General features: G+C 43.9%; 1 protein-coding gene across 2 annotated transcripts in view; it reads right to left on the reverse strand.

Moving 5' to 3' along the window:
* The window catches only part of NUDT3 (nudix hydrolase 3), a 132493-nt gene extending 113714 nt beyond the window's left edge, over positions 1-18779 (reverse strand). The window contains exon 1 of one of the 2 annotated variants that reach the window (XM_060615232.3): positions 18311-18779. In XM_060615232.3, coding sequence (XP_060471215.1) covers positions 18311-18409 — 99 coding nt within the window. In that variant the 5' untranslated portion in view covers positions 18410-18779. Of the gene's footprint in view, positions 1-18016; positions 18197-18310 lie in introns of those variants that run through there. The other variant, XM_060615231.3, reaches the window with a different exon arrangement.
* Positions 18780-21004: the final 2225 nt, after the last annotated feature.

Consider the following 21004-nt stretch of genomic DNA (forward strand, 5'->3'; position numbering starts at 1 on the left):
TAGCTTCATTTCCTGCATTTAAATCCTTTTTAGGGAAGCCTGGGTGACTCAGTTGGTTGAGCGTCCGACTTTGGCTCAGGTCATGGTCTTGCAGCTTGTGAGTTCAAGCCCTATGACAGCTCAGACTCCGGAGCCTGATTCAGATTTTGTGTCTCTCTCTCTTTCTGCCCCTCCCCTGCTTGTGTTCTCTCTCAAAAATAAGTTTAAAAAAAATTTTTTTTTAATTAAAAAAAAAATAAAAGTAAATAAATAAATCCTTTTTTTAAAAATTTTTTTTAAATATTTATTTCTTTTTGAGAGAGAGAGAGAGAGAGAGAAAGCAGGGCAGGGGTAGAGAGAGAAGGAGACATAGAATCCAAAGCAAGTTCCAGTCTCTGAACTGTCAGCATAGAGCCCAACACAGGGCTTGAACTCACAGACCGCGAGATCATGACCTGAGCCAAAGTCGGACGCTTAACCGACTGAGCCACTCAGGCGCCCCATAAATTAATCCTTTTTACAATTTGCTCCATTTAAATTCTTTCTTTTCCAATTCCTACGCTTTTGGATCACACATCACACTAAAGCCTATCTTTGTGCAGTGTGCTAGGCTGTTAAGATCGGGATCTGATATTTTTTCAAGATCTGCACAATCTGTATTAATGTAGTGGAAGCAAACCTCTACTCACCCTTCGACACCCAGATTTACTTCTTTCCCACTATTTCCAACTTCCCAATTCAGTATTAGTCAACCCACTATGCCTTAAGCATTCTGGACAGGGTCCCTTTACGACACTTATCTCACTGCCTCATAATTACTTGACCACTGTGACTCCTTCAGTGGATCCTGTCTTAGTAACAATGGCTAACAATTCCCGAATGCTCCACAAGTACCTGGGAGGCGCTTTATCTTCCCTCATTCAAGTTTCACAGAACTTCATGAGTTAGGTGCTACTTATTCCCACTTTACAGATGAAAACACGGACTCCTCTGACCTTACATAATGCTCTTGAATCAGTCCCCACCCTTGAAACACCTCTTCTGTTCCCCTTCCTCTCTACAGCTCCTACATGCAAAGGCATAGGGAAATACAAAAAATATAAATGCTTCTAGCCTCTCTTTTGAAGACAGGATTTAAGTTTCCAGAGTTCTAAAATTCTCCTTCCTGTTTATAGTTTATTCTCCATGGTGCTCTATACACAGCAGGCCCACAACTGCTCGTGAGGATACATACCATTCAACTTCCAAACTTAAAAAACAATCATTTTGATCCCAACCATACCAGTCTGTCAGACTTTTTCTCGCCTCTAAAATGCCTCTGACCAGACCCCTTTCAGTATATACATTTTCCTTCTCAGAATGATGGGGCCATCTGGAAGGAGTTTCCTCAAATTCACATCAATATAATTCAGGCTCTAGGTTTTTTCTTTTCTCCACCCTGCCATCTCAGATTAAAATTCACTTCTTTCCTGAAACCAGTCCTAATCAACCCAAAACCACACTGGATCCCCTTCTAAACCTACCTGTTCTCCTCCTTCCTACCTACCTAAATCCTATCCATCTCCTAAAGCCCAAGATTGACTACTTCAGTATTCTGTCTCCAACATGAAGCCCCTCCAAAGCACAGCCTCTCTATACTTCTAATTGTACCATGTACTTTAGTCCTGTCTCTTCCAATTGTCTATCTGCCCCCACTTAAGACACAAAATAGCCGCTTGCTCAACTGCACTGAAATGCCTAAAGAAAATTTAATTATCAATATAGAAAAGCATTCTTCCTGGAGACCAGTGAACACATCCCCAGTATTAAAAATCATCACTGCATCTAGACTAGTGCTTTATATAAAGGCTTCAATAAATTCTTGTTGATCAAGATAGAACTTGGGAGACTACAATGTATATTTTAAGAAACATCCTAGAGCTTTCATAAACCTGCATTTAAAAAGCATTTTTCGGGGCGCCTGGGTGGCTCAGTCGGTTAAGCAGCTGACTTCGGCTCAGGTCATGATCTCACGGTCCGTGAGTTCGAGCCCCGCGTCGGGCTCTGTGCTGACAGCTCAGAGCCCGGAGCCTGTTTCGGATTCTGTGTCTCCCTCTCTCTCTGACCCTCCCCCGTTCATGCTCTGTCTCTCTCTGTCTCCAAAATAAATAAACATTAAAAAAAAATAATAATAAAAAAAAAATAAAAAGCATTTTTCAGGTGCCTGGGTGGCTCAGTCGGTATGTAGAGCATGCAACTCTTGACCTTTGGGTTATAAGTTCAAGTCCTATATTGGGTGCAGAGATTACTTTGGAAAAATAAAATCTTAAAAAAAAAAAAAAACACTGGGACGCCTGGGTGGCTCAGTCGGTTGAGCATCCAACTTCTGCTCAGGTCATGATCTCGCAGTTTGTGAGCTCTAGCCCCACAATGGGCTCAGTGCTGACAGCCCATCAGTGCAGAGCCTGCTTCGGATCCTCTGTCCCCCTCTATCTCCCCTGCTTATACTCTCCCCCAAAATAAATAAATATTTTTTTAATTAAAAAAAACAAAAAACATTTTTTAATCTGGTCCTTGACATCCACAAGGTTTAAAATATTAAAAATTCACACATCCTCAGATATTCTTTAGGACAATTCTAAAAAGAGAAACTATAAGCATCAAGGGTAGGGAGGGTATGATCATGCTGATAAGCATTTAGTAAAAACACCAGTGTTCAGGCCAATGTTAGCTACACTGGCTCTAATCTGACTGGATTATTCTTTGGCCATTACTTTAGCAGGAAGAAATTTTTACCACAGAAAAAAATAGAAAAATGTTAAAGCTCTCCCAGATAAGATAAGATAAGATAAGATAAGATAAGATAAGATAATTTGGACTCAACACATACACATTTCTTCTGGGGTACTGAATTAGTGAGGATGTTACCTTAAAAACTACCCAAGGCATAAGACAGGGTTCTTGGGTTGCAAGCAACAGAAACCAAGTCTGGCCATCTGTAGCCAAAGGAAATGTGCTGAAAGAAATACCACAGGCTCAGATAATTATAGAGGCAGGGACTAGAAGGCCAGGCTGGGAAGATAAGCCCACACCATGGCACTCCAGGACTGGCAGCTAGAGCCTCAGCCAGGATCTGAAACACAAATATCTGGTTAGCAAGGTAGCCACTCCCCTTCCCCAGCACTCCCCACAGCCTTCTCAGGACCCAGATTCCAAGGACTGAGCCACCAACTAACGGAGCCTGAGTCCTGCATCCACACAGGCACACCAGAGAAGGGAGCTAGCGCACTGGCCATTCAGTTTTGGGGATGGTAGTGTGGGCCCTTCCTCCTCTCCAAAAGAGGATTTCTCCAAAAAAGAAGAATGCATTGAGGAAAGAAGAGCTGACCAGAGACCCTAGAAATAAAAAGCACTTATCCCTCTCGTCAGAGACATACCCACTTGCAGAGTCACTCTCAGAATGACTCTACAAACATTCTATGCTCTGATTTTCTGCCAGAAAAATCAATCGTTCAATACACTCTAAATCCCTGCACTAGGGCCCACAAACTCCTCTCTAGAGGCTCTAATGTGTATGCTATTGCCTCAGCTGCCCTTGGCCTCTTCTGCCCAGTCTGGCCACAGTATACCCTCCCCCCAAGTCCCTTGATCAAGTCCTCTGCCAAGTCCTTCCCAGACGCACACCTTATAAAACCAAAGAATTCATCCCCCCACTTCTTTCTCACACAGCACTGTATTTCTAGTTTAAAAATTTTGTTTTATTATAAAACTAATCCACAGAGATTATTTTTTAAATTTTTTGTAAAGTTTATTTATTTTATGAAAGAAAGAGAGAGAGAGAGAGAGAGAGAGAGAGAGAGCGCGCACGCGAGCAAGTGCATGAGTGGGGGAGGGACAGAGAGAGAAGGAGCTAGACAATTCCAAGCTGGCTCTGCGCTGTCAGCACAGAGCCCCATGTGGGGCCTGTGAGATCATGACCTGAGCCAAAACCAAGAGTCAGACGCTTAACCAACTGAGCCACCCAGGTGCCCCCACAGGGACTATTTTAAATAAAATGTAAGTTGTTAAATCAGTTTTCTTTTATGTACTTAAAATACTTTCTTAGACATGCAATAAAGTACTAGCTTTTAATGGTACAAAGTATTGATACCATGAAATAAAAAGTAAGTTAAATTCTGAAGGATTTTCCTGGTTCTAGTGGCAGCTCCAAGGTTCCAAACTGGTAGGGTTTTCTGTTGAGTTTCTTGTTTTCAAGTCCTTGGGGATGAGAAGTGTCTTTATTCCTCTCTCAGACGTTGGTTGGGTGAGACCCTCTTACTTTCTCTTTCTCCAAGTACAGATCTGGGGCAGAGGGGGGGAGGCAGGCTGAGGACAAAAGCTTTCTTTATCCAGAGAAAGGCTTCTTTCTCTTTTTTCTGTCAGGCTTGGACATTTGCCTAAATGACGGTAGGTGCTCCATAAATGATGATCTGAGGAAAGACGTATACTACTTAACAGTGCCATGCTCCTATGAACAGGACCCACCGTCACCAAGTACTCTGCCCTGTCTGGTACCTCTCCTCACGCTGAAACTGTCATAGAAGATGACGAAACCAGAGAACCACTGAAGGACTCTATTTTAAGATCTTCTACTTCAAATATCACACCGTACTGCAATCGCTGGTTTAGTTATCGATCTCCACCGTCAAACTGCAAGAACATGAAAGCAGGGCCTGTGTCGGCCTCATTCACTGAAATGCAGCCCCGTGCGGTACTGCTCGAGAAGCACAAACTGAACTCATAAACAAATGCAAACCGGGGCTCACGAATGCCACAACGTTCTTCTCACCACAATTCACTACAAGCGCGGGTTACAATGAAGTCAGAAACTGCCTTTTTCTTAGCTTTCTATTTACACAGCTGACACTGAGTGTTAACTGGTGCCAGGCCCTGGGCTAACTGTTCTATATATTAAGTGATTTTCCTCAGGTCTCCAACAATACAATAAAATAGGGAGGTACTATTATTGCTACAAGAGGGAAGACGAGGCAAAGAGACATAAAGTAATTTGCTTAAGATCACCGGCGTAGTGAGTGTAAGAGCCAGGGTTCCAACCCATGTCTGTCTGACTCCAGGGCCCAAGCTCTTAACCACTACAAACATCAAAACTCAAATGCTACTCTATGAGGCCTGGGCAAGGGGGCACAAGTGTGTGAAGTCAGTCAGACTATTCTGACAAGGACTCATCGTGGGTCCAAAGCAAAGAGGTAGGAGTATTTCCATCTCCATAAAGAAATAGGCACTCTCCCATTGTCCTTGAAACATGTAGCCCTTTTATCTCGACCCTTCCACTTCAGAGTGAAATTTACAAGGGTACAAGAACTATTTGACCTTCCTCTTAGCGCTACCTCAGGGAGGCAGTAACACCTCAGCTACCACAATAAATGGTAGCTGTTGCTGGGCCTTGATATCAAAGGGACCACGCGGAGTGGCAAGGACTGTGGCCAACTCAAGAGGGGTGGACAGTCCAAAGGGCAGCCACCAGTCAGCTCTGGCTACAGCCATCATACAGGAAAGCTGGCCCAGAACTGCCAGATCTTCCGATTTTCCAAGAAACCTAAAGACCAGGTTTCTTATTTGAACATTTTCAATATTAAAATATTGGCAACTAATTTTAAAAAATTGTTTAATCATTTTGCAGCCCAAACACAGCCATGAGCCATCAGTCTGTGGTCCTCATGACACTTCAGGGCAAACAGGTTTCCAAAGGCCTCTGACTTTCCATGAGGTCACCTATCTGGCCCGATGTCCTCCACCTGGAATATTCTTCATCAGCTACCCAAATCTAACCGAGACTTCTAGGTATGGCCCCACACACTCCATAAAACTGCTCTTGACACTTCAGCTCATCTTCACAGACTCCCCCAAATTCCCTTAAACACTCCTCTCCATCACTTCTCTAATAGGCTTATATTTTACATTCTACACTACATCCTGCCAACAGCTCACAGCCCCTTAGGAGCACACATTCTGTTCTACACATCTTAACCTCCTCAGTTTAGAGTATTCTTTATAGATATATGACAACTATTTTTGTAATTAAAAAACAATTCTGTTGAAAAAAATCACTCATGGTGTCTAGCACAAGGATGATCCCAAGCTACGTCCTTATTAAATAGTTGATGAACCCTATGGGGCGCCTGGGTGGCTCAGTCGGTTGGGCGTCCGACTTCAGCTGAGGTCATGATCTCACAGTTTGTGGGTTCAAGCCCCACATTGGGCTCTGTGCTGACAGCTCGGAGCCTGGAGCCTGCTTCAGATTCTGTGTCTCCCTCTCTCTCTGCTCCTCCCCCACTCATGCTGTCTCTGTCTCTCAAAAATAAAATAAAAAACATTTTTAAAAAAATAGTTGGTGAACTTATTTAAATAACATAGAAATATAATTATTACACACAGAAACTTTCTGGATTCTTTTTCTAACTCATTTTACCAATAAAATCTAAAAGTTTCATCTTATTATTATTATTATTAAAGGCAGTCTCCCCAAAGTGCAAAACCTCCCAGGAAAAAAATCACTACAGTGATAGGTGTAAAAGCCCTGAGTGAGGGCTCAGCACATTTAGCAAATGATGACTGAATATAAGTCTAACAACCAAGTCATTTCTGCGAAGAGGAAGGAAATATAATTAAAATTCCAATGATTCAAAATACATATTATTTCAAGCTACTCACAAAAATAAAGTGTTCTATAAAAGCACATAACTTCTTTTAAAGCATATTTTATTAGGATTCCTAAATATTCAAAGGAAAATCACTATCTTTCCTTTGTTTTTAATTTTTTTCGTGATCTCTACACCCAATGTGGGGCTCGAACTCATGACCGTGAGATCACGAGTCGCACACTCTGACTGACCCAGCTAGGTGCCCCCATGTATTTCTTCCTTTTAACAGAAATAGAAGCACTGTATGTCTGAGTTCATATCCATTTCTGTTCATCACTGCTAAGCTGCTCTTATAAAGTACATCAGAGGGGCACCTGGGTGGCTCTGTCAGTTAAGCCTCCAACTTCGGCTCAGGTCATGATCTCGAGGTTTGTGGGTTCAGGCCCCACGTCGGGCTCTGTGCTGACAGCTCAGAGCCTGGAGCCTGCTTCTGATTCTGTGTCTCCCTCTCTCTCTCTCTGCCCTTCCCCCACTCACACTCGGTCTCTGTCTCTCTTTCTCTCTCTCTCAAAAACAAACATTAAAAACATTTTTTTTAATAAAGAAAGAATGAAAGAAACAAAGAGAAAATCAGAATAGTGTTAAATAACCAACTAAGAAAAGATTTTCCAGGCAGTTCTTTTTTTTTTAATATCATCTAAAACACATCCATTTTTTTTTTTTAAAGTAATCTCTAAGCCCAACATGGGGCTCAAACTTCCAACCCCGAGAACAAGAGTCACATGCTCTACCGACTGAGCCAGCCAAGAGTCCCTCCAAGCAGTTCTTTAAAAGGACTTGACTGTTTTATGAACAAAGAGATCAACTAAGTGTATACAAAGAAAGTCTATTTAAGGGATCATTTCTTTTCTATGTTTATAATAGTCTTGTCTTCTCTATATGTTTGTTTCTACTTGTGTCAGATTTAAGTTTTTATTGTTTTGTAATAATTTTTTTTACATGGAGTAGAAATTCATTCACTCTATCTCCTTTTGGAAGTGCTCAAAAATGTTTCATGATAATCGAGTTACTAACTTCCCATTTTGAAAATGAGTTAAAAAGTATCCTAAACTGCCTCAGAATTTCTTCAAGTATATTTGGATAAAGCACACAAAAAGCATGATCTTATCTGCCTCAGATACATAACCCGATTTGCACACAGTCCACTTCTGGGTAACTGTGCTAATAAGAAAGCAGCAGCACACACAATACAAATGATAAAATGTCAAAAATGGGGGGGGGGGGGGGCGGGAACCACTCATGTTTGTTTTGCAAATACTTTTGGTGCTCACGTATGAGTATTTTTGTATCATTCTGGTAATTTTTTTTTCCTATTTCATAAAATAAGGACATCACACTATGATGATCTTCTTCAGTTAGGTTTCTCATACCTAACTCTGGGTTAGCCTTTTGGGGGACTGGTGCAAGGAGATAGAAAAGAAGGGTAAGGCACAGTTTATAAGAAGAAAAACCCCAGTTTTCTTCCTACTTGAAAAGGGAAAAACCCAGTTCTTCCCTACTGTGTGTTTCTTTCCTGAGAGTCTCCTTCACTACTCACAAAGCACATTTCACTTCGGGCACTTCTGGTCACCAAATGAGTGGGGTTCCCCTACACCAAGCAGGTCTCTGCAACACCAGCTAGGAGTCCTACAATTTAACTGAATTCTGACAGGCATCTCTCAACCCAAAGATAGCATCACATCCCACAGGTTAAGAGCTTAGTCCCATAAGACTGCCACCGCCCTTTCAGATGCCAGTCACGAGCCCACGTTATCACCGGTGTTGGTTATGACCAACTGGCTACTGACCAGAGGTTCCAACAACCCCTCCATGGGTTCAATTAATCTGCTGGAGTGGCTCACAGAACTCAGAGAAATACTTCATTATGTTTCCCAGTTTATTGAAGAATATGGTAAAGGATACAGATGAAAAGCCAGATGAAGAGATACACAGGGCAAGGAGCTTCTGTCCCGGTAGAGGTGGGGTGTGTCACCCCCCCAGCCCCCCCACCAGTATGTGTTCACCAACCTGGAAATTCTCCGAACCCTGTACTATCGGGATTTTTATGGAGGCTTCATCACACGGGCATGATTGATCATTAGCTCCATTTTCAGCCCTTCTGCCTGCTCAAGGGAATGGGGGGCAGGGCTGAAAATTTCAAGCATCTACTCATGGCTTAGTCTTTCTAGCGACCAGCCTTCACCCAGAAACTATCCAGGAGCCCACCCAGAATGGCCTCATTAGAACCAAAGACCCTCCTATCACCCAGGAAATTACATGAGTTTCAGGAGCCCTGTGTCAGGAATAGAGGTCAAAGACCAATATTAGAGCAAGAGATGCTCCTAATGTTATCGCATAAGAAATCACAAGAGGATCAGGAGCTCTGTGCCAGGAAGCGGGGCCAGAGACCAACACACACCTTCTAGTATCTCACAGTCTGTCCCAGGAAGAGCTGGAAGGCCACAATTCCACTCAGAATGCTGCCTACCCCCCGTTCCACAGCTGGGGACAGAGGCACATGGCCCAAGTGAACAGCTTCCTACCAGTGCTGGGAAGGTACTTTGGCTTAAAAGGCTGACTCTGAGTAGTCCAAACAATGAGAGCTTAGAAATCAGCAAACCCCATCTGACCCAGACAACTGCTAAGCTGCTTTTCAGGGGCCCGAAGGCCAGTTAGACAAGGAGCTTCTACACGGGAGTGCTTTCCTGACACACACACAGCCCACTGCCAACACTGATTCTACACACACACACACACACACACACACACACACACACACCACTCCATTCCCAGCAGTTCTTCATTCTAGAAGGATCCCTGGCACTTAAGGTAACCAAACCTCAATAAAACTAGGTAAGTGATGAAAAATCATAGGTGCCCAAGTGGCCTGGATTCAAATATATTCCTAGGAAAAAGTGGCAAGCCTCGATTAAACAAAAATACCCTTCAATCTTTCATTTGCAATGCACCACAGTCTTATCTTTTATAAGATAACTACCTGAGTCCTTCACTCCATGTTCTTTGTACCTTTTGAATTTTGTACTGGGCACATATATTATCTATCCAAAGTAGCTTTTCTGACTAAATTACCCTAAGATTGTGTAAAGAAACGTTAGGGTCTTTTCTTTGGGTCCTTTCAGATTTCTCTTTTAAAAAGACTGCAGTACAGTACTTTCTTTTCTCTCCACTTGTACATTTCTTAACCACAACCTTTTTTAATAAACTCTCACCATCCTGTCACCACCACTTCTGTGCCTCACAGTCAAGGGAAAGAAGGTGGTTTTGAGGGCTGTTGCTGGCGTGTCTGCTGGGTTGCTTTAAGGGACAGAGGAGGACAGAGTAAAGGAAAACCAGGAGAACTGGAAGGGTGGGTAACAAAGCCTCATGGGAAATGGTGGCCTCCCACCTCTGCAATATCTCCCACCACTCTCCTCCACTTGGCCCCCAGCCACTCTGGCCTGCTTGCTGCTTTTCCTCCTGGCCAAAGTCGTCCCCCTCTTGGGGCCTCGGTAATTGCTCTTCCCCTGCCCTGCCATTCAGAGCCTACCCAGCCACAATTTGCCAATCCCCTCCCCACTCTCAGGACCATCACACACTTATCTCCTGCCCAGCACCACCACTGCCTAAAATCAAGTTCACTGACATTTCTGCTCATTGACTGTCTCCCCGCATTTGTTATCAGAAACTTCACAAAAGCAAGAGCCTCCACTCTGCCTCATTCACAGCTGCATTCCAAGAACAGTGTCTGGCCCAGAAGCAGGCATTCAATAAAGTTTGTAAAATGAATGAATGAATATAAGAATGAACATTTTTCCCTACTCAAAGGGTTAGTAAGCTAGGAAGCAAGGGTTTCAAGAAGGCTAGGAAAAAGACTGTGGACATTCTTGAGCCATGTTACCTTAGGGCAGAAATTCTCGAACTGGATTCAAGAAAGTTTTCTTCGGTCTGAGAGGATTTTACTCAACAAGTTGTCTTCAGGTGCATATGTTTTATTACTAAGTTTTAGGTTTGGGGGTTTTATTTCCAAATCCAATTCCCTATTCTTTTATCCACATATCTTTTTTGCCTGTGATGGTTCCTTTGTTCTGTTTCGTACGTTAACCACCATAAAGGAAACACTTCAAGACTCAGCACTCACAAACTTGACATCATATCTCTTTCACTTTGACCTAGATAAGGAACAAAACGATGATGACAGGAAAATATTATGACCATCCCTATCAACCTTCATTTTCAAATTAATTACTCTACTATCAACTAAACTTTGGAATCCAGATTTGACATACACTGTTGGCTATGAACCACAATATTTTTTTTTTTTTCTGAGAGAGAGACAGCATGCGGGAGGGGGAGGTACAGAGAGAGAGGGGACAGAGGATCTGAAGTGGGCTCTGTGCAGCTAGCAGAGAGCCTGATGCGGGGCTTGAACTCACAAACCATGAGATCATGACCTGAGCCGAAGGCAGATGCTTACCCAACTGAGTCACCCAGGCGCCCTGGCTATCCACTGCTTGATTATAGTTTGTTGATGTATTTATTTACTTAGAAATAAAAGGTTCCAAGCTATCAGCAAAATGAAAATCCTTTTCCTCAGGTGATGAATCACTAGGATTGAGGATCAGTACATTTTATCAACCATCCAACACAAATCCTGCAAGATGGCATAGATTCACAAGTTCAACATCTGAAAGAAATCCTAAGTGCCCTGTCATGGGACGATCCACTGAGATTCCAAAAAGATTTACAACCAAATACACATACACTCCCATTGGGCTGATACTCAATATTATCAGACACCTTGTCACTAAGATACTGGAAAAAAGAGACAGAAGACTTCCCTGAAACACTGTTATCACCACATTATTGGTAGACCCTAGCATTCAGTGTATTTGGGGTATTTTCAATTCCTCTACTAGACCGTAAGCTTAAAAAACAGGGGCAATGTCTTCATTCATTCATTCATACAGTCAACAAATAGTATTGAGCATATACTATGTCCTAAACAACAAGGATACAGGAGTGAATAAAACGGACAAAAACTCCTATCCCCATGAACTAGCTTATATTCTAGTGAGAGGAAACAGACAACAACAAATGGGTACATACCATGTCTTGGTGGTGATTTGTGCTGCCAAGAAAAAACAAAGCCTAAGAGACACAGTGACAATGGACTGGTGTATTATGTAGCATGATCGTTAAAGACCTGTCTGATGAGACGAAAACTAAGCAAAGACCCAAAAGAAGGGAGCTAGCCATGCAGATAATACGGAGAACAAACAGTACAGAGGCCAGTGTGGCTGGAGGAGAGGAATGAGTAAGAGGGAGAGTGGTAAGAGATGAGATCAGAGCTACGGCAGGGGACCCGAACATCCAGAGCCTTAGAGGTCATGGTGAAGACTGTGGATTCACAGAGACAGAATACCACTGGAGCAGAGGAGTGACATGATCTGACTTCTGTGTTGGAAGAATCACTCCAGCAGTTGTGGTAGACAAGACTAGAGGAGGGAGGGCAGAAGCAAGGAGACCAGTCAGGAAGATTCAGCAGTAGTCCAGACAAGCGGCAATCATGGGTTAGGGTAGGACAGCACAGTGGAGGTTGAAGGGTTAAGGTTAGGCAGGATCTGCTGTCAGATTAGACGTGGGTATGACAAAGGGAGAAGTCAAGGATGACTCCTAGATATCTAACCTGAGCAACTGGTAGCATGGAGACTTCACTTACTGAAAGAGGCACAACAGTAGGAGAAGCAGGTTTGTTGCTGTTTGTTTTTTGGTGGATGGAATCAAGAGTTCAGTTTGGGTATTTTAAGTTTGAGATGCCTATCAGATACCCAAATGGAAATACTGAGTAGACTGCAGGATATTCAAGCCCTGATTTCAGGAGAGAAATTAGGGCTAAACAGAGACAGCCGAAAGTAATCAGTATAAATACGGTACTTAAAGATGAGACTAGATGAGATCACCTACTAGTGCGTGTTGGGGTGGAGGGTGGTTCAAAGACTGTGTCCTCGTGCACTGCAATGGAAGAAGTCAGGAAAATGAGGAGGAATACAACAATACTAACAAGGAACAACCAGAAAGAAAGGGAAGAACTAGAAAGATACCCTAGAAGCAAGGTAAGGAAAGTGTTTCAGGAAGAAAGGAAAGATGGGGTAACAAGGACTGAGAACTGGATTTGTTAACTTGTTATCTTAAAGACTGGTTTTGGCAGAATCACAGGAAAGAGTGCCTGACTGGAATGAGTTCGAGAGAGAATGGGAACTGGGATCGTGGAGACAGCAAGTACAGAAAAGTTTTGCTGTAAAAGGAAAAGAGAGAAATGGGATGGTAGCTGGAGGGAACATGGGGCAAGGGAGCAGTTCTTTTAAGATGGGAAATACTATAGCCTATTTGCCCTGGGAATGATAAAGTAGAGCAGGAAAGGCAATGAAGCAGGAAAGACAGGACACCGATCAGAGTGAGGCCCCTGGGCAGGTGGGAGGGGGTGCATACAAATGCACAGCAGGCAGACAGGCTGGCTTCATGAGGAACCACAGCCTTATTTACCTGGGAATTCCCAGGTTCTTACACAGAGACTAGTCCATGATAGGGCTCTCAAAAAATGAATAAACTAATGTATTCTCAAACAAGGGCCCTTCCTTTCTGTACTAGGCTATGAAGAAAAATATAGATTGCTTCACACAAAGTAGATAGGCAACACTGTATTTACGGAGAAATGAGAATTGCTCAAAAGCAAAAAAAAAAAAAAAAAAAAAAAGGTTAGGGCAAAGAATGGGAGAAAATGGAGATTGCAGTATGATTTCAGAACAGAAGTCACATCTCAGGAAACAGGCAGAAAAGGAGGTAGTGGGAGAAGTGTCTAACTGACTAACCGGTATTATTAGGTAGGCACAAGGGAACACACACACAAGAAAGCCTCCAGGAAAGACAGAGAAATGAGGATCAGAAATGTCCAGTCAGGTGACTGGATCAACGCACCCATCCTGATCTTAGAACAATGTAATACCGGACAATCACCAAGATCTGTTACAAAAAGACTCTCCAAACAGCCTGGGATCTACTGGAAGCTCTTCGTCATGGTTATCGCCTCTGGGATTACCACTCGTGTTTTACTCCCCTGTCTAGAGCCCAGGGGAAGGTGTGGTCTTGCAGTGACGTCCTTCCACCTGCTCCTCTAGGAGTCAGTTTTACTGACAAACACTAAGGCCACCAGAGTCTCTGCCCACGGAGGATCTCCTGTATCAATCATCTACACACCCAACCTCATGAGTTCAAGGAGCTGAGAAAATGAAACGGCAACCCCTTGCCAAGAGATGGAAAAGCCCAACAAACCAAACTAAGACCCTTAAAGACAGTATTGTCCTTTCTTATTAAAAGCAGTTTTAGGGACACCTGGGTGGCTCAGTCGGTTAGGCGTCCGACTTCGGCTCAGGTCATGATCTCAAGGTCCATGAGTTCGAGCCCCACGTCGGGCTCTGGGCTGACAGCTCGGAGCCTGGAACCTGTGTCAGATTCTGTGTCTGCCCCTCCTCTGCTCGTGCTCTCTCTCTCTCTCTCTCTCTCTGTGTCTCTCAAAAATAAATTTAAAAAATAATAAAAATTAAAAAACAATAAAAGCAGTTTTAATTTTTAATATACAGGGAAATCTAACTGAGAAAGATCCTATCAGTACTTTTTTTTTCCCTTGAGTAAAAACAGACCCAATAGGCACAGCTTTAACTTTCCTAGGGACTGTGACATCATCTGGTGTATAGCCTGTGTCACTGGCCTTTGTGAGTATTTCACACTGCTAGATAGTTCAACTGTCTAAAAGGCCTGTTATACTCCCCCCACTCCACTCTGGGGAGGGTACAAAGCAAGCCCACTCCTAGTGTGTCCCACTTCCTGTCATTATAGAGGCTCCAAAAAGGGGGAAGAAGGAAAATCACAACTGGAAGTGCTTTCGGAGAGGCAAAGTTGAATAACAGGACAAAGATGAATGTTATATTACCCAATCCAGAACAATAAAGTCTTACTCAAGAGATCAGTTTCAGTCTTCTATACTGTTTAGGATAAAATATTAACTGGAAGATATGGCAGATTAAAAACATACACGCATATGTATTTGCTAATCTTTTTTGTGGGTCCAAGATCTTATCTTAAATGTAGGCCTACTATTGAACAGTGAGTTGTCTTTCACATACCACACCCACCATGACCTATGTTTTCCAGTTCAGGTTTCTATAAAGAAAAAAAAAAACCCTGAAAACATTCATGTGCAGATCTATGTGCAGAGTCCTTCTAGACTTTCAAGACTTCCTTTCCAACTCTTACAGTTTGCTTACCCATACAACTGAGCAGTAATTTCTTTTAATGACTTGCAATTGAGTCATTCTAAAGCATTTGAGGGGCGCCTCGGTGGCTCAGTCGGTTGAGCATCCGACTTCGGCTCAGGTCATGATCTCACAGCTCATGAGTTAGAGCCCTGCGTCAGGCTCTGTGCTGACAGCTCAGAGCCTGGAGCGTGCTTCGGATTCTGTGTGTCCCTCTCTCTCTGCCCCTAACCCACTCACATTCTGTCTCTCTCTCTCTCAAAAATAAATAAACATTAAAAAAATTTTTTTTAATAAATAAATAAAGCATTTGAAATACAAAACCACTCTTTTTGAATTCAAATTTCATGGGCTTACATCATATTTAATTACACTGCAGAATTACAATAACAAGAATGATGAATATAAACAAATACAGGAATAAATATAACTGAATCTTTGTAAGCACACAATTGGCTGGGAGGCCTCATGGTTGGGGGGTTATATCAGACCCAGTGGCGGAGAGGGCAACACCAAGTATTCAGTGCACCAAGTTGGTTAAAGCAGTGGCTGGGTAAAAGACTCTCTACTGTGTACCAGGCTCAAAGTACTGTAATAAATATGTTACTTATCATGAATGCCCCAAAATTAACAATCAGTAAAACTTGTAAGGGGGGGGGGGGAGGGGGGCTGTGGATTTTCTGGCTATTGATTCTTATTTATCAACAGGAAAAACAGCCAGAGGTTTGAAGGAAAGGAAATTCCTTGTCTTCATGCTGTTGGGCCTGTTTGTTCTATCTCTCCCACTAGACTCCAAGCTCCCTACATGTCTGTTTCCTTTTATCTCAATAAACTTGCTCAGTTCACTTGCTGAGTATGTTCCCACTTCCTAACGTGGATCTTATAAGTAAAATTTCCTGGGGCTGAAAAAAAACGTTAGAAGGTCTGATTCACAGTCTACTACCTGCTAATATTTTCTATCTCTTTTTCTTTACATTGTATGTATGTTTCCTGACACTGGTTAATTGAATTTATTAACCAGGGTTCCATTTATATTTATATTACTGTTATATTAATACTGATAATATTCTATGAACTATTCTATCTTGATTAAAGCCATAAGTTCCCATTACAAAATAAAACCAGGCTGAATGTCCTACTGAGTTTGAATTTCACATTCCCACAATATGTGGCAGCTAATACTTCCAGTTTCTGGCACTTCTATTGAGAACATAAAAGTTCTCCCGGAACTAACAAATTACTTCCCTTCTAACACAATTATGTAATCTGAGAGTTGAACGACACCCTAGAGATTATTTTGTGGTCCAAAATCCCTCCCAATTAAGGGATCCCATCAATAAGTACTCAATTTGGGGGGACAGGGAAGGATGTTTATCTTTAAATCCCACATTATAGGGTTCTGCACCCATAGTAGGCTCTTAATACATACTTGTTTAGTTGAACTGAACAAGTCTAAAATGGGTGCATTTCATTAATTTTCTTGTTCTTTCTGGGCTTTTAGCTGTAACATCCAATGAATCTGTAATTAAAAATTTGCATGAATCTTCTGCTCATTAACCAATGTTCAAAAAGAAATTCAAGGAAACTCCACAGTCAAATGTTTTAACATTAAGCCTGCTAATGGCTAATGTCAGTACATAATAAAACTAACAGAAAATGGAAAATCAAGTTTTAGTTTGCGTATGGCCTATAAAGAGTTGCCAATTTACCCAAAATACTCACATGTTCTCAATTTCTAGTATGAGTTTTTAAAAACGAATAAAGTCTTGCATCCTTCATACAACTAAATTATACACCCTTCTACTTATAATTGGGGTGCTCACAGACTTAACCACAGTACTGAAGACATGTTATTATGCTAATTAATTTTCCCTCCAGTTAAAACAGACTGTGATCCCATCTGATTTCCCATAATATGATATGATAAGAGAACAAAGCCTGTGGAGCAGTAAACACCACCAACAATTTTACCTTACTCAAGTATGTATTCCAAAACTATGTAATTTACAACATGGCCCTACTTAGTACCTCTATTACCAGGCATCTGTTTTGGGGACTTTTACAATATATGATAGGACACAAAGTATATATTTCCAAATTCCATTTCCTTCTGTTTTGCTGAAAGGGAACACACACACACACACACACACACACACACACACACAGTCCCTCAACAGCACAATTACCGCTTTACTAAATTTTTTCAGGCAATAATTTAAAGTCCCACTTCCTCCTAAATATCTCTGGACAGCAACTCTTGGCAATCCATCTGTCTCTTTCATCACAGCTTCTTTTCATAACTAACGGGTCAAGTTCCGCTCCCCCCATTTCAACACCATGCACTGTACTTGTAGCCTGCCGCGATAGCCCACTGCTGAATGCCAGAATATAGCATATTGAATTTCACTGTCCTTCATTGTTTCCACTTTAACTGCCATTTTACCACCATGCACAGGAGACAAACGCTTTCCCCACAGGCATTTTATGAATTTCCAAAGCAGCTAATTCTTTGTGGATTTACAAAAACGTTTGCCTTCTCTAAATTCCCTTTATCACCACAGAAACGGCTCTGAAAAGCTGAGATTTTTTTTTAAGTACCCCAAGCAAAAACTGATTTTAAGCATTTCTATTTAGCTAGCAAATTTAATCCTAAAGGCCTTCCTATAGGGCAATGTCAGGGCACAGATCTGAAACACCGCCTTTGGCCTTCCCAACGAAAATGAAATATTTTCAGCCCATAAAAATTATCTTATCAAATGTCCTTTCTTCTCAGCTACACCAGAAGGGGCTACCCAGCGCATTGTAAAATAAACAATTAGCTTTGGCTTTTGCACTACGCCCTAAATCTTCCCAACCCCCCCCCCCCTCCTTAAGCTCACAGACACACATAATCCCTCTGCAACCCCGAAACCCGCCAGTGAAGTGGACTATTTCTCTGGCACAAAGGGCCGGCCTGCGCCTCGTGCACAGCGGCCTCTGCACACATGTGCGGGCTGACAAGTGCTGAGCTGCCCTTCCTGGATCCAAAGCTGGAGGCCTGGCCCGAAAGCCACACACTTCCCCACCCACCGCCTTGTCTCCGCCGCCACTCTCCCCTATGACAGGCGACGGGCTCTGAAGCTCCCTCGGCCGGATCGGTGCCGTGTGGCCACGCTCGGATCCGCTTCCCCTCCGCCCACCGTCCTTTTTCCTCTCTCCTCTTCCTCGGCTCAAGAAATTCCGTCGGAACTTCATTCAGACGAAAGGAGCGGCCCTGCCAGGGGCGGCAGCACACCGTCCCCCGGCGGCCGCGCCCCCCGCGCCTCGGCTGACGGTGGCCGCCGACTCCGGCGACTCCCGGGCCCGCCGGGCCCGGAGCCTCACCTCCTCCTCGCTCTCGCTGCGGAAACACAGGCACGCGGCCCGCTTCTTGTAGCCGTCGCCGTCATAGGTGCGAGTCTGATTCGACTTGAGCTTCATCATCCTCCGGGCCCGGGTGGGGGTGCGGAGCGGGTCGCGGGAGTCGAGGGTGGGGAGCCCGCTCCGGACGGACGCGCGCGCGCGTCCTCGGCTCGGCCAAGGGAAGCAGGGAGGGGAAGCCGCTTCTCCGCTACACGGCTCGGCCGCTGGCCCGCCACGGCTGCCTCATTCCCCGCGGCCCAGGCCCCGCGCCGCCGCCGCCGCCGCCGCCGTCACGGCTGCCGTCGCCGCTGCCGCCACGGCCGCCGCCCCCTCTGCCGCCGCCACCCCCGACGACGACCGCGCCGCCATCTTGGGCGCGCTGCGTCAGCGGCGTAAAGCCGCGCCGGCCTGCGGGACGGCCGCGCGCTCGCAGCGCAGGCCGCGTCCGGGAATCGCACCCTCCCAGTCCGCGCGGCGTAAACGAGCGTCTGGAATGAAAGGGCCGTGCGAATGGAGGCGGCCGCAACGCCAGGAGCGTAGGGGTGGGGAAGGTGGGGCGTGCGCGGAGGAAGTCCGGGGAGAAAGGGGTGCGGACGCACGGTCTCCCCGCTCGGCTGAGCAGCGGCCGGAGCGGAGATCCGGCTATCCAGCTACGCGGCCTGGAGAAGGGAGAGCGGGGGACTTGCCCAAGGTCACACCGCAGTTCCACGGGCGAAGATGACCCAAGGTCAGGCCGCCCGATCTCGGCCTTGTCCGTTCATCTGGGAGGGGGTGAAGGGGAAGGTCTGGAGGAAAAAGTGGGATGCGATTAAACGCCCTGGAGTGTGCAACCTAAATTATCTGGGATTAGGCACTGCACGTCAACGCGGGTGGGGGGTGGCGGGTGCACATTCAATTGACATCCAGAAGCTGTGGAAGTCTCAGGGGCTGGGACATTAACAGATGTTTATCCTGCAATCCTTGATAGGTGCAAAAACAAATGCTTTCTCTTAAGGTAAACAGAAGGTCCAGAAAAGGAAGATGAATGTGTGTGTGTACGTACACACATAATGCAAATCATAAGGCATCATCGTTCCTGGCAATAAACTAGGACTATATAGTGTGGATGTCAAACACATATATTCTCCAGGGGAAAATATATACCCACACACTGTAGAACAAGGAAAAACGTATAACCTGTGGATATTCTCAGCAGCCCAGACCAAACATAATACGATGCCCGTTCCCTGAATGTGCAATATTTGTCTATGAATTGTTTATTTCCCTTCTTTAACTTGCTTGTATTTGGCACAGTCAAAAAAACCAGGTTCTAAACCAAACCTGGGTTGGGATCTCAATTATATTTATTTACCCCTCTATTTGGCAACTGGCACATGGTAGTAACTTAATACTTTGCAACTAGTATTACTGATACTTCACTCAATGCTTGACACGTAAAATGTGGAGTTTCAGTTAATTTGGGTCAATCCACATGCAATACAATTCCCAAAATCTTGGTCATTTTGGTTGTCTTTATAGCTTTCTCTTCTGCCATTACATCTCTGAAAGGAAGGAAGAAAGAAAACAAGTTCTGACTGTAGAAATCCTCTAACGTGTTTGTCAAAAATCTGAAAAATACAGAGGGCATACAAAATTAAATCACGTATCTCTGAGCACATTCAGTAGAGACTTGTAGCCCTCCCCCCGACCCCCACCCCCACCCCCGGCCTTTTCCCCCATGTTATTACTTTTTTTTTAATAACACTTCTAATTACTACCTAATAGTCCATCATAGGGATGCCCCATCAATTATTTTATCTTTTCCCCATTGTTAGAAGTTTAGGTTATGTCCCCTGTTTCATTAGAACAGCAATGAATGTCCATGAACATAAATCCTTAACCCTATCTCAGGTATTTCCTCAAGATAAATTCCCAGAGGCAGATCAAGGGGGTAGGAATATCTTTGTGGCTCTTGCTGCCTGTTGCCAAAGCCTTTGCAGAAAAGTCTTGAGTGTAATCAATCCAGCAGCTATACAGCCACAGTGTACTACTATCTGCTGTTTTCTTAAGGTTGAGAGCAGAAATGCAAATGACGTTCCTGGTCTCAGTACACCAGAGTGAAGGTAATAAGCAAGTTAGATCGTAAACTCCTCACGGGCAGGCCCTGTGTCATCTACCTGCATGTCTCCACCTTCTAGCACAAGGCCTTGTCCAAAATAAGAGCTCAGTAAATGTTGATTAAGTAGGTGGATGCAGTTTTTCTGTTGTTTCTAATTCCTTCCCCAGCTTACGGGCCTGTGTAGTTGCAAGAACCCACAGGACCACTCCAGGTTTCTTGCTTTTGTAGTAATTACTTTTTCTTTGTAATTTTTCTTTTTACTTTCAACCAAAGGATCCCACCCTTTCCTGGAAGATAGCAGTAAAGACCAGATTTAAATTCATTAAAAAATTATTATTATATTATTCCAGTTAAATACTTCTCCAAAAGTGCTACAAGAAAGAACTAGTATGGGGGCACCTAGGTGGCTCAGTGGGTTGAAGTGTACTCAGCTCAGGTCATGATCTCACCATTCGTGAGTTCGAGCCTCTATTTGTGCTGACAGTTCAGAGCCTGGAGCCTGCTTCAGATTTTGTGTCTCCCTCTCTCTTTGCCCCTCCCCTGCTTGTTCTCTCTCTCTCCCTCTCTCTGTCTCTCTC

Source organism: Panthera onca, chromosome B2 (assembly GCF_046562875.1).
Source record: "Panthera onca isolate mPanOnc1 chromosome B2, mPanOnc1 haplotype 2, whole genome shotgun sequence".
Lineage (NCBI taxonomy): Eukaryota > Metazoa > Chordata > Mammalia > Carnivora > Felidae > Panthera > Panthera onca.